The sequence below is a fragment of the Temnothorax americanus genome, unplaced genomic scaffold, assembly GCF_048541705.1.
Source record: "Temnothorax americanus isolate GAGA-0224 unplaced genomic scaffold, ASM4854170v1 Scaffold53, whole genome shotgun sequence".
NCBI lineage: Eukaryota > Metazoa > Arthropoda > Insecta > Hymenoptera > Formicidae > Temnothorax > Temnothorax americanus.
This window is the reverse complement of record NW_027509688.1, coordinates 297,908-311,767: the sequence shown is the minus strand read 5'-3', so window position 1 is coordinate 311,767 and position 13,860 is coordinate 297,908. Positions and strand designations below refer to the sequence as shown.

Here is a 13,860-nt window from a genome sequence, read left to right as displayed (position 1 = left end):
TACTTGCCTATTTTAAAGCTTGGTTTACATCTGTTTGTCTTTACACATATTCCGTTTGAATAGGTTTAACGACAGTCTACTTAATTTCTTTCACGCAATCTCAATTGCATCTTCACATGTAACATTAAGATATATAACGTATCTCTCTTAAATCGTTGAAAAAATTATCAGAAATTTTCACAATATTGATACAATTAAAAATTTTTATTAGGCATGTTTGAAATGTAAGATAAAATGACAGGAAGTTGCAGGTTTTCTTTATGTACACCAATAACTTTCTTGGATATTGATTCGTTAATGTGCGTGGGGAAAGGAAATTACTCTATATATATTTGTGTGTATAATTTTAAAAATACCAGTTTACACACACATCAGATTATAAAATACGAAATTTGATAATTAAAAATGATAAGCGTTGGCAGAATTGATCATTAATATCTATTTCAGTCAATGTAAAAGTAGGTTGGAAAATTATTAAAAGTTAAAACATCACACCACGCACGCACGCATGCACACCTCCCCTCCCCCCCACACACAATATAAATGGTATCTCTCACAAATGTTGTTAAACATTCATCTTCGTTTATCTTGCCAAATATGTTTGATCAAAAAAATTTGTAATTCAAATTAAAACTAAATATTAAAACGATGGGAAAAGTAACCTAAGAATGTCAAGCTACACCTATCCTGCCGTACCATTACTTTTCTTCAATGTAATTATTTTTTAATATTGAAAATTGTGTTTCCAATGTAAAATAATGTCAACTCTGTCACATTTAGCACTTAGTCTTGGCATCCATATATGTTTTACCCTCTGTCTAGAATCATAACAACACAGATGTCTTCAAAATGATTTATCATTTTGAAAAAAAGAAAAGGTTCGATTTACGATTTTAAATATATTTCCTAAACGGTAAACTGAAATAGTAAAAAATAATCCATTATATTTAGTTCACCTAAAAAAAGTGTCTAATGCTAATATATATTTATATATAATAAATCTCATTATTTATAAATTTCTAAAAATCGTAAAGTTATATACAATAATTATATTATCTATTATTTACTTGACAAAGTATCGATAGAAACTTATGTACAATGGTTACCTATTGACCACTTCCTGAATTGTTTTGGGGTAATTTTGCTGTCGACTGACTCAATTGAGCCAACGTTTCTGGAGTTGCATGTGCTTTTAATATTGAATTTTCCGCTTCCAATTGATTGATACGGTCCATAAGCTCAGCTATCTTCTCTTTCAGTACCTCAACTTCTTCTCGTACCGCGAACATTAAATGACTTTTAACCAAATCCTAAAAAAAGATTACAATGCAGTTCATCGTTATCATCCACCTACGTTTACGAACGGTAAATGGTTCTATTGCAGCGGTTTCTCACCATAGCCTGCTCAATCTTGTTATCAATCGCCACAGCGTTTGTCCCCGACATACTGCAATGTAGATTTATTCATATAGATTTATTCGTATGCAAGCGTACGAATAAAAAAAGGTATACGATCTAAGGAGCGATATGAAATGTTGAAAGTTTATTACGTATCCGTAACCTTGTAAGACGAGTGATTAATTTCTTTGTAAGTCTATTTCGAGTACCTTTCGTTATCTTCGAGAGTACGATGCTCATCGCTGCCCTGCGTAACTTCAGCCAATGACTCGAGGAGAGTTGCGTCGGCCGACAGAACAGTAGTAGCGTTAGGAACGATGCCGGAGATGGATTCTTGCTCCGGATCAGATTGGTGGAACGCGATGTTTCCCTGCTGCAGACCACCCACGACATTCTGACAACCAGCCGTCACTTGTGTGATCTGTACCGGGGCATTACCGTTGGACGTTTGCGGTTGCATCTGCTGGGTCGAAGGTGTGATCACCTGCGATTGCACAGGCGCTCCGGAGGGATGGATCGTCGACGTCTGTTGCGACGCCCCGGTCGTCTGAGGAACATTGTGGATATTTTGCATGCCCTGTATCCCTTGTATGGCAGTCAATGGCTCGGAAATTTGCGTCATCTGTGGTTTTTGCGTCGGCAACGGCTGTTGACAGGAAGTTGCTTCTGATTGATGCTGCGTGACGAGAATATTTGGAGCCTGAGAGGTAGGAGCTGACGTTTGCTGAACCGTGGGCTGGCAAACATTCTGGACCGGCAAGGATTGATTCTGCGTGCTCACCGTTACGTAAGTTTCTTCCTTAGAGTGAGGTATACTCGGCTGAGGCGTCACTGCACTATTGCTAGTCTGTGTTATAATGGGGATAGAACCTTGGGGCATACTCTGAGGTTGTCCCAAGCTGCTAGGATGAGTGGCCTGTAAATTGGAAGGTAACGTAGAACCCCCTTGACCACCTTGCGACGGCTGTGGCGGCGGCTGTTGCTGTTGCGGCTGTTGCTGAGTAGCTATTGGCTGAGTCTGAGATTGAAAATATTGCGGGATTTGCTGCGCGGATGGCTGCTGCACTTTGGCCTGGGTCTGAACTTGTGTAGGATTATGCTGTACATTAGGAGGTATCGAATTATTTACCGTATAGTTTGTACTCGATACCGATTGCGCGGGGTTACTCGACACGGCGATCGACGGGTGCACCGTGTCCGGGTGAGACGATACCGGGCCATTAGCGTCGATACCAATCCCTTTATCGTCAGTCACTACAGATTGCTTCGCAGCTTCCGGTATAACAATCCCACTATCGGTCACCCCATACGATATGCACACTTCGTTCGGATCGGACACTTTTGGAGTACTGATGGCCGTCGGCTGATTAACGGACGTGTGATCCAGGTAATCCATGCAAGTCCAACGTCCTCTCTTGAAAGGCTCAGTGCTCTCGATTTTCACTACCTTGAATCTCTCGTTCCTGCCATGGGAATGGACCTCGCGTAGATCGGCGTCCTGCTTATCGGTGACGGACGTAATGTCCAAAGTATTGATATTGCTATCATTTACCGAATTATTAACGTTGCCACCCTCCGAGGGTACGATGGCTAGACCGTATTGCGAGCTAGTGGGAATCACCGGGGCCGTGCTGAGGGCGGCGTTGCTTGTATTGAAGAACACGTCTTCCTTGGAGAACGTGTCCTCGGAATAGCTCGGCGTCTCGATATCGAGATCGGTGATGCGCGAGTGCTCCACGGAATTGTCTTCCGTGTGCGACTCGTCCAAATCGTCGTTGGAATCCTCACCGGCGTCATTGCTCATGCGGCAGCCTACGGTGACGCTGGTTATTTGGAACGACGACGTTTTCTTCCGATTGCACTGATTGCCACTTGCAGCTTGCACGCTGCTCGGCGCGACAACCGGCTGATGATGCCTGTCTATCTCGCCCAGACGGATCGTCTCCGTGGTCGTGCGGTGCACGGGATTCGATATCTTCCTACTACCATCTAACAGCCTATGTGACTTTCTGTGCACATTATCTGCCATTATTATGAGCACTTAACATACGAGAAACACGATTGCTGCGTCCGTTCTCTCGCATGTTAGAATCAACATCGTCGTGCACGCGTTCCGGACTTTCAAATATCTTTTACTCTTACGCTCTTTCTCCCTCTCTCTCTCTCTCTCTATCTCATTCCCTCTTTCTTTCTTTCCTCTACCTCCTTATCTTGTCGATCCGATTTCAATGCGACCGATCGCAGTCGGCCGCACCACGCGCTCTCGCTCCTATGAAGAATACGGAGCAAGCACTCAAAGACATATTTCGTGCATGGTTGGATGTTCACAGTTCACCATTACATTAATCTCGAAAGGAAAAAAGCGCGTTTGCTCTAGCAATGTCCGTTCGTCCGTCCGTTGGTTTGTTCGGCTGCACTTTCGTGAAACAACGAAGCCTTTACTCTCGCCAATGTCCACCTATACTTGCCCGCCTGTTTGTCTGCTACGACGGCGACGACAACAACGATCACGTAGTGCTACTTATTCATCTCTCCTTTTCTATCGCGCGCTCTGCCCTCGCTCCTCTTCGCTAACAATCACGCCCCATTTAATCTCATTCGTTTAAAATTATTGTCTCGTAACACGAGGCCCATCATCCATATCCTTTTTATACACGTTATACACTGTATACTGTATAGTGAGTGGGCAGTTTAAAAATGGCTGCCGATTCATTCGCACGATTGCCACGAATTGTAACTAGACCATCCGCCACACGGCACACACCTGACACCACGATTAAAACCCCTTGCACAATGGCTGCGTTCAGCCGAACCTCTGCTTATTAGCGAAGCGAAAGGTAGCAATTAATAAGTGTAATTAGTTGGATCCAAAGGTAAGAACCAATGGGTGCGTTCAGCCGATACTCCGCTAGCCTAGCAATCGTGAGCAGTCGCTCGTTTCCTCTTCTTTTAATCCATTGGGTCAAAGAAGAGAAAACGAGCGACTGCTCACGATTGCTAGGCTAGCGGAGTATCGGCTGAACGCAGCCAATCACATTCATACTACGTTTACGCGAGCGCTACTTCTGTAGTAACTTACGATAATTTACCCGTTTACGCGGAGTAAATTATCGTAAGTTACTACAAAATCCCGTTTACGCGAAGGAATTCCCCCCAGCCGAACCTCTGCTTAGCGAAGCAAAAGGTAGCAACTGATACTACTACTACGTTTACGCGAGCGTTACTTCTGTAGTAACTTACGATAATTCCTTCGCGTAAACGGGATTTTCCTTCGCGTAAACGGGATTTTGTAGTAACTTACGATAATTTACGTCGCGTAAACGGATAAATTATCGTAAGTTACTACAGAAGTAACGCTCGCGTAAACGTAGTAGTAGTATCAGTTGCTACCTTTTGCTTCGCTAAGCAGAGGTTCGGCTGGGTCATGTTCCAAAACACTCTGGGTAACTAAAATCTATAGTTTACGTCACGTACACTATAGCATTTTAGTTAACTAGAGTGAGTTTTGGAACATGACCCTGGACACGGGCTAGGCAACAGGCAATGGGGCGCATTCAGCAGACCCAAGCCGCTGAGTAGCAGTTAAACGTGATTGGCTCTTACTTTTAAGGCCCCGGACACATACTACGTTTACGCGAGCGTTACTTCTGTAGTAACTTACGATAATTCACCCGTTTACGCGAAGGAAAATCCCGTTTACGCAAAGGAATTATCGTAAGTTACTACAGAAATAACGCTCGCGTAAACGTAGTAACATACTTTTTTTGAAACAGTAACAGTAGGATTTCGACCAATCGTGTTACTCGATTCGGGAACGTATGGCCATAGTATAACTAGTATGCTCACTCTTACCCTTTTTCGTGGTTTGCGCCGATCCGTACTGCGCATCGCCATTATTTTGGCGGAGACCAATCAGAGGATTTTTATATATGTGGTAGTGCAAAATCGGTGTGACGCTTGGTATGTGTGGTAGCGCAAAGTCTGTGTGACGCCATAGAGGTTAATTTTCGGTGAAATATTGCATAAATCAGACGCCAAAATGAATAAAAGTGATTATCAAAAGTTAGATTTAGTTGAAAAAAATTCGGTAATTATTCAGTTTAGGGGCCTCACCTCAAATCTCGATGTAATTATGCTCAATCGACGCGTTTTTGTACGAAACAAAAGAATCTGGCAGAAAAAAGTGTCGCTTTGCCCCGCGACGTGAGATATTAAACGTGAAAGTTGACAGAAATCAGGTTATGATTCCTGTCATACCGACGCCATGTAGCAACACTGAACGTGCCCTGTGGCAATATGCGCATGCTCAGTGGCCGCACGCGCATGCAAAAGTGCGCGAATTTGAAACGTATGTATACTTATAGGCTGCGTTCGGGAAGCGCGCTATTAGCGCTATTGCATCATTCTATCATCGCCCATCAGGTGTAAAACAAGGATAAAATAAGCAAATAGCACTAATAGTGTTTTCCCAAACGCACCCATATAATGCATATCACTTATTGTTAGCTTTCAATGATGAATATATCTTACATAATATATCAAAGCACATGCATGGAGAGGTGCAGGAGTGTTTACATGCGTGAGCGCACGTGAGCGGAAGGGCTTTGCTCATCTGCACCCTCCCCCATGCATGTACTTTATAATTTCGTTTTACAACTTAGCATGTATAGTATACTTTATGTTGTAAAGCGAAGTCCACGCTGCCTACCGACGGGGTGAGTGCGGGGAAGGGGGGAACCGAAGGCCTCCCGCTCGCACTTCCCCGTGTGTGTGTGTGTGTGTGTGTGTGTGTGTGTGTGTGTGTGTGTGTGTGTGTCTGCTTCCCACGCATAATTAAACTAATGAAACTCCCAGCGTGAGACGACTGAGACCTAACTGCTTGAATCGAGATGCTTGGTTATTCTGCACGATTGATTTATTTAAAATTGGCGCAGTTTTATATGCGCGCGACCACTGAGCATGCGCATGTGGCCGTAGGGCACGTTCAGTGTTGCTACATGTCGTCGGTATGACAGGAGAATCATAACCTGATTCCTGTCAACTTTAACGTTTAATATCTCGCGTCGCGGGGCAGAGCGACACTTTTTTCTGCCAGATTTTTTTGTTTCGTACAAAAACGCGTCGATTGAGCATATTTACATCGAGATTTGAGGTGAGGTCCCTAAACTGAATAATTACCAAAAATTCAATTCGTTATATATGTGGTTTTTTGATTCGTAAATGTTTAAAGAAACATTCATGCACAATTTGCGAAGGATACAGTATCGATCACGTAGAATTTGAAGATTCGACAATTTTTTGTTTCTTGAAAGCATACCAAAACCAAAATTCAAATTTCGGGAATTTAAAATTGCCACATAATAATTTTATTTTTTACGTGTGCTCATTGGAAGCGATTTTCAATGAGCACTTTCAAAATATTGTTTTAGAGAAAAATGTTATATAAAAATTATTAACAGAGGTTGAACTAACAACATTTAAGCACCCATGCAGCAGGTTTCCACATTTATACTTAAAAAATTATTTTTTAGAATGCGGTTATATTACACGTTAAAATTTATAAATCGTAACTTTCGATCATCCAATAACCCAAATAAAATAATTATTTGGAGACACGAATGAATACCGCCGTATATGTAAATACATGAAATGTATACATGTAAAAATGTATTTAACAAATACCGCTGTATAGACAGTAAAAGTAAAATTAAAAACATTATATTGTTTTTGCATTATTAAGTTTAATTAAACTTTACCACGAATATAAAATCTTTAACGACAAATAATAATCAGACTATTTTTTTATAATTTCCACTTTAATCTCATAATTTATAATAATTATATCAAATATAATTAGCATTCGAGTAATTCATCGAAACATTGTTATTCTAGCAATTTCATTAATCACTTTTATTTATATAATATTTTTGTGTATTTTTTTTTTTTTTTTTTTTTTACCTATAAACCATATATTCCCAATAAGAATGAATAATGTATAGTTTTTTTGCACATTTAACAAGTAACATTACTCAAGTGTGTCACACGCCAATTTTTTTGAAAGTGTGTACACATAGAACTTAAAAAAATATTTGTGTCGTATTTTTTTATTTTGCTCATAAAGCGTTTCAAGAGTATAATAGGGACCACCTTCGAAATATTAACCTTCTACACCCTATATACGTTATCCTGAATGGTTTTTGCACCAAAATAATATCTTTAGGAGTTTTCAGGGTTTTCTGGTCTGTATTATTACAAAAAATTGACGTGCATAATCTAAAGGATTATACATAGAATTGAGAAGGTTAATATTTCGAGGGTAGTTTCTACTCTTAAAACGCTTTATAAGCAAAATAAAAAAACACGACACAAATATTTTTCAAAGTTCTACATGTGTGCATAGTTTCGAAAAAATCGGCGTATTACATTTGGGCAGTGTTACTTGTAGGTACTACAACCCGGGGCCCTTTAACCGCTTGATACGTCGATGGTCCTCCAAAAACATGGCGGCGAATCGGAAACTAATAGATCAAAGGTGCCGACAGAGAGAAGCAAACTAGTTATACTATGGTATGGCCGTACGTTTTCGAATCGAGCAACGCGATTGGTCGAAATCCTACTGTTATAGCTTCTTCCACCTCGGTGATTCGAACTGGTTTGAGTCTCCTATTTATACCCCGAGCGGTGTAAGTGGAGGCTGCTCGTGTCTGGTGGCCGTCAGGGCCGTAACTGTAGTGACAAACGCGCTTATCGTCACAAAGAGAAGTAGATGTGTAAGCACGGATCTCCCTTTCTACTTTGTTTTCATTGGTTGAATTATGTATAAGGAGAAAGGGAACAGTACTGTATTTTTGTAAGTTGGAAACATCCTTAGTGTATTGCTATGTATAAAATTTTTAAGCGTGGCGACGGTACAGCTTTTTAGCTAGCAGGATGATATCTAAAGACCTCTTAATGACGTATTATTGATGTTAGAAATGTCATTAAGACGTTATTAATGTCATTTGATGTCACTCTGCTATTTAGGATTATGGCTCCGTGGCTTCATGAGCTGCTACTGGCCACACATTGTCTTGTCTCTTTTATGTCTGTCAACATGATTTCGGTTCCATGCTCCGTCCAGTACTATATGTCGATGTCTAAGAGCTTTGACTGTAGTCAAAAACTGAGACAAAAAGTTTGCCTAGATAAACAATTTAATTATCACAGTAACGGATATACGACCGTATACAGTGGTTGTTATATATGTATAATATGGTACACTGTAATAAAAGGGTCAATAAACATTAAATAATGTATTTTATACTATTTATTAGCTAAAAAGGATATTTAGTTAATAAAAATAAACTTTATAAATATTGTTGGATGCAGAATTTATATCAGTAAAGTATTGTAATAAAATAAATTACATATATTATATTTTTTCATAAATTGTGACTACATATCTTTTTTTATTTCTAAATAGCCATTTTAATAAATAGTTTAATTTAATAATTAAACTATTAATGTAACATTCAGCATTATGGTTCATTCTCATCGTGAAAAATATGTTTCCTTATCATATGATATCCCATCCCTATTGTTAAGCAAGCTATTGCTGTTCCTTGTGCAGCAACTCGGAGTTGTATTAAATATAATTGTGTAGATATCTTTTTCTTCTTAAAAGCATAGACACCATAGCCACAGATACCCGCTAAACTTATCAAACCTATTTAGAAAGCAATATATGCATCATATATTAATGACAAATATTTATATTTTTATATTAATTGACATACTTGCAACAAGAAATGGTGACTTTCGCCCCTTCTCTAACAATCTCTCCGATAAAGTTTGATCTATTATTGTGTCATCATCAGTAGTAGCCATTTTTGAAAAAGAAAATAGTAATAATATTTGTCAACCTGAAAATTGATTAATTCTAGATTAACTTGGTTACAAAAACAGCAAAGATTAAAAGGGCCACTTTGACCAAACTCAATCGTTGATTAAAGAGTTATCAACATGACAAAATCGCGTTAATCAGAGTTTGGTCGAAGTGGCTCTAAAGATTTTGAAGATAAGTTACTTCCAAAAGTTTATCTTAGACAGTCCTGCTTATAGATTTATCACTTCAGTTTATAATTTAGTATTATTAAGTTTATAATTTAGTATTATTAAGTTTATAATTTAGTATTATTAAGGTTGAATGTTAATTGTTAATGGATATAAAAATATATACCTTTACTTTATATATATACTAGCATGCCCCGCCGGGCTTCGCCCCGGCCCCGGTATTTTTTTTTTTTTTTTTTTTTTTTTTTTTTTTTTTTAGTTATGCTATTCGGGGCGGAGACGAATCCTTAAAAAATAAGGACCACCCTAATATATATCATATATATATATCATATATATATATCATATATATATTAGGGTGGTCTCCTTATTTTTCAACTTTTAAATTTATTCTGCGGCACCCCTCAGAATGTTTCCAATTTGCAAAAAAATAATCCCTGCCAAAGCTCAGTTCGATCAAATAACTGAAACCCGTGCCCCCGGATTTTTAAACATTTGAGTTCTCTTGTATTAAACTGTTTATTCCGTCAACATTGGTTTTTAAAGCGTATTTTCTACAAAAATCGGTCTAAAGCACTTTTCTTTTTTTAACATATGTGTGTTGCTTTTCTGCATCATTTGAGACCTTATACGTCTCATTTAAATAATTAGGTAAATTGTTAGATAATAACTAAAAAATAAAAATAAATAGTTATTGCATTTATTGCTTGATCAGCTGAAAAAAATTATATAGGGGCTACAAAAGTTATAGTAGCATGTTTAGAGCCAAAAGAAGAACAAAAAATAAAAGATTACTCTATTACTCTATATCAAATAATCAGTTGTAAAAATTTAAACGTTTTTCTCGAAACTACAATTTTGTAGCTGCTGGGCGCTCGCGTATCTCGGCCAATTTTTAACCGAATGACTTGAAATTTGGACAGAATGTTTATAACAAAATTGTCTTCAGTTAAGCGTACAATTTTTTATTAGACAATTAATTTTTGAAAAACAATTAAAAAGTAAAAAAATTTTCGGTTAAATTTCGAATTTTTTTTAGAACTGCGCCATTTTGTTAAAGATTAATAATTCCAAAAATCCGTACGCTTAACTAAAACTACATTCGTATAGTTTAAAATGATACCAAAATTTTTTATTTTAGACATCCCGTTCTGACGGAACATGAGCGCCCGCGCACCCACAATTTTTTTGCGGAGGTACACGATACCACACGCTAAAGGCGCAAATATTAATACTTTTCAGCGATTTTTTTGCATTATATTAAATATATGTACTTTAAAGAAATAAAAAGCCAATTTCATTAAATTTATTATTTCTCGGGAAAAAAAATTCACGAAATGATTTTTCCGGCCATCACAGTGGTTTTCCCCTTAAGTCTTCTCAGGTCACCTCCTAGAATGACCTAGAATAAGGGTCCGAGGGGCTCCCAATTATGTCAGGATACAATAAATGCAATAACTATTTACTTTTATTTTTAGTTATTAATAATTCATCTAATTATTTAAATGAGACGTATAAGGTCTCAAACGGTGCAGAAAAAAAAGCAAGGCACACATGTTAAATAAAAAAGAAAAGTCCTCTAGGCCGATTTTTGTGGAAAATATACTTCAAAAATCAATATTAATTGTATAAACAGTTTAATATAAGGGAATTCAAATGTTTAAAGAGCCCCGGGAGCACGTATTTCTGTTATCCGATCAAGCTGAACTTTGACAGGGAGTATTTTTTTGTAAATTGAAAACATTTTGGGGGGTGCCGCAAAAAAAAATTTTTTTTGTCGAGTAAATAAGAACCACTCTAATATATATATATATATATATATATATATATATATATATATATATGTATATAATATTATTTTTGAAGATTTTTGCTCGCTGAAAATGAGCGTTGAGTGTTAATGTGAAATGGCACCTTAAGGAAGTTTGCGCGTTTGCTATATATATGTAATATATTTTTGTTTTATTAAACAGTGTAAGTGTCTAAGCAGAATAGCTGACTTATAATTTCAAGACAGTGTTTTATGCTTTAAATCTTTGTTTTTAGCCACTTACAATACTGTCTTGTGTCTCAAGTCTTAAACGAGTGTACAAAGTGTTAACATTGTAAGACTTGAGACACAAGACAGTATTGTGCGTTGCTAAAAACAAAGATTTAAAGCATAAAACACTGTCTTAAAATTATAAGTCAGCTATTCTGCTCAGGCCCTTTAGCTAGTCTCAGAAATGATTATTGATTCATAAACAGCATGTTATCATTGGGACAGAAAAAGCGTAAAAATCGCAATGTTGTCCCATTTTTATACTTGATATTATGATGAAAATAAGTCATTTAAAAATTAAAAAAATCCAATTTAAAAAATTAAAAAAACCGTAATTGCAATTCTCGATGTCACAGAAGTGTAACAAAAATTTCATTCATTTTTTCCACATAGGAGCAAAGATACATAATATATTTATATCTAGAAGCAATTTTTTTTTTTTTTGGCGTGACTCTGATATAAGAAACCAAAGTGTACCAAACTGCACCAGCACCAATAGCAACCACGGAGCAACTTTGGTATATGTACCAAACTATACCAAACAATCGCCAAAAATTTCCTTATATAATACAATTTCTGTAATTTTTAAAGCAAATCTCAGAAACGCGACAGTAAAAGTAAATGAAATTTTTTCTACATATTGTTGATATAATTAACCCTTTTGTATATATTATGTATTATGTATATATTATGTATATATTATGTATATATTATAGACTTTTATTATATTTCATCAAACGCACCAACCTCCTTTAATCGACTGTATCACTTAAAATGAAACATCCTGTATACATATATGTCTTATAACTAATAATTAATTACAAATTAGTTCTATCCGAGCAGAACATGACTTTGTCTGCATTACATCATAAGTGTTTCATAATATTTCTATTTTTTTCTTTCTTTCTTATTGCTACTTAAATTAAATTTGACCATTTTTTTTTATAAATTCCAGGTATCAGAGTTTACACAATATTGATGAAAAATAAAACAATTTAACACTTTTGTAACTTTCATCCAACGGTCACGAGATGTGATTATTGATTAGCATACTCAGATTCAAGGTTAGGTTATCATGATTCATGACCTTGTCAATTATTGTTTCATATTTTTCTTGGCATTATATAATTAAAAATTAATACATATTATATTACATTATTTGTTAATAATAAAACAAACTAAAAAATAAAATATTTAATTCAAATAACTTATTATCTTGCTATCTCGATATTACTTCAATTCTCTTCATTAATTTATCGTTTAATTACGAGTTTCTAATAATTTTATCCGCGTATAAAAATATAAATATTCTGTATATTCGTGGAAAAAATTAAACATTTCAAAAAGCCTTGCTTACCCTTCGTACCTCCGATAAATGTATATTGATGTATATCGATGAAAAGATACTGACAGATATTAGTGATATCTATGGTAATAAGTGAATATTCCTTCCTCTTTTTTGGTTATTGGGTCCTGCCTCTTTACAAAGGACAATATGGCCAATATGTACTCCAGCTCCAGACTAGATATGTATGTCGAGCAAATTTTTTTACTCGAATCTGGTTACTGTGGCGCTGGTTAAGGGTCGGCAGGAGACACGAGACACGGTGGAGACACAGATTGACAGATAGCCTGAGATAGCCAAAGGTCCGGGTTGAGACGAGACCAGCATTTCTTACTGGTTTCAGCGCCATACCGTGTAGCGGCCAATGCAGTAACTACGTTCTTAAGATAAAGCGGGTCATTTTCGGACGAAGTCGCTAATAGTCGATAAGTCGCGTCGTTATTTTCTGTAAATACCTGACAGTCGATATTACCCCCATTATTAAAGGGGGCCCCCCTGGGGATGTACCCGGGGGTTTCCCCTATAAAATTACTTCAAAACCATCAAACATGATTTTGGGGATTTATAAATTATCCTGCCCCGTTTTTAAATAAAAAAGTAATCGAAGATATGTGTAAAATTTTTTTTTTTAATTTTGATTACATTTTTCCGAAATTTGATGGAGTTTTAATTTTTACCCCCGGGGGTTGAAAAGGGGTTTTTCCCCTTTTCGTTCCGCAGTTTTTTTTTTCCCCTTAATTTACATGGACCCAAATTTTCCCCGGGAAAAAAAGGGAAAACATTAAGTGATTAAATAGCATTTGTTTTTCATTTTTTTAAAAATTTTGTGTTCATTAAAATTTCTTAAAAATTTTTAAAATTAAAATTTTCTTTTTTTTTCACTTTCATTGAATCAACCTTTTAATACAAAAAAAAACCTTAAAAAAATTAAAATATTTTAAATTCTCCTTTCCTTTTTTTTTTTTCCGCTCAAATATGCCCAAAATGTAATAAAAGGGGTTTTAAACCCCGGGCCAAAGGACGA

At 36.6% G+C, this 13,860-nt stretch overlaps 2 protein-coding genes across 4 annotated transcripts; both read right to left on the bottom strand.

Moving 5' to 3' along the window:
* Positions 1 to 189: 189 nt before the first annotated feature.
* On the bottom strand, positions 190 to 4,193 carry LOC143904537 (uncharacterized). 2 transcript variants are annotated; one of them, XM_077419305.1, is made up of 4 exons: positions 1,608 to 4,193; positions 1,396 to 1,447; positions 1,107 to 1,310; positions 190 to 918 (listed from the first exon to the last, which is right to left on the bottom strand). In XM_077419305.1, exons 1-3 carry the CDS (start codon positions 3,425 to 3,427, stop codon positions 1,107 to 1,109), a joined length of 2,076 nt encoding a protein of 691 aa, XP_077275431.1. In that variant the 5' UTR covers positions 3,428 to 4,193; the 3' UTR covers positions 190 to 918. The 2 variants fall into 2 exon arrangements, with proteins under 2 accessions (XP_077275431.1, XP_077275430.1); XM_077419304.1 differs by having other exon boundaries at positions 190 to 1,310.
* A 4,493-nt stretch (positions 4,194 to 8,686) lies between these two features.
* Positions 8,687 to 13,135, bottom strand: LOC143904538 (HIG1 domain family member 1A, mitochondrial-like). Of its 2 annotated transcripts, none has more exons than XM_077419307.1 (3): positions 12,858 to 13,135; positions 9,174 to 9,299; positions 8,687 to 9,103 (listed from the first exon to the last, which is right to left on the bottom strand). In XM_077419307.1, exons 2-3 carry the CDS (start codon positions 9,262 to 9,264, stop codon positions 8,916 to 8,918), a joined length of 279 nt encoding a protein of 92 aa, XP_077275433.1. In that variant the 5' UTR covers positions 9,265 to 9,299; positions 12,858 to 13,135; the 3' UTR covers positions 8,687 to 8,915. The 2 variants fall into 2 exon arrangements, with proteins under 2 accessions (XP_077275433.1, XP_077275432.1); XM_077419306.1 differs by having other exon boundaries at positions 12,849 to 13,133.
* Positions 13,136 to 13,860: the final 725 nt, after the last annotated feature.

Bases quoted from the DNA above. Each gene is read 5' to 3' on its own strand.
- LOC143904537 (XM_077419304.1), bottom strand. From the start codon at position 3,427: ATGGCAGATAATGTGCACAGAAAGTCACATAGGCTGTTAGATGGTAGT. The intron at 1,448-1,607 runs GTACTCGAAATA...TCTACATTGCAG, and splicing joins ACTCTCGAAGATAACGAAAG to TATGTCGGGGACAAACGCTG. The intron at 1,311-1,395 runs GTGAGAAACCGC...ATCTTTTTTTAG, and splicing joins ACAAGATTGAGCAGGCTATG to GATTTGGTTAAAAGTCATTT.
- LOC143904538 (XM_077419307.1), bottom strand. From the start codon at position 9,264: ATGGCTACTACTGATGATGACACAATAATAGATCAAACTTTATCGGAG. The intron at 9,104-9,173 runs GTATGTCAATTA...CTTTCTAAATAG, and splicing joins GTCACCATTTCTTGTTGCAA to GTTTGATAAGTTTAGCGGGT.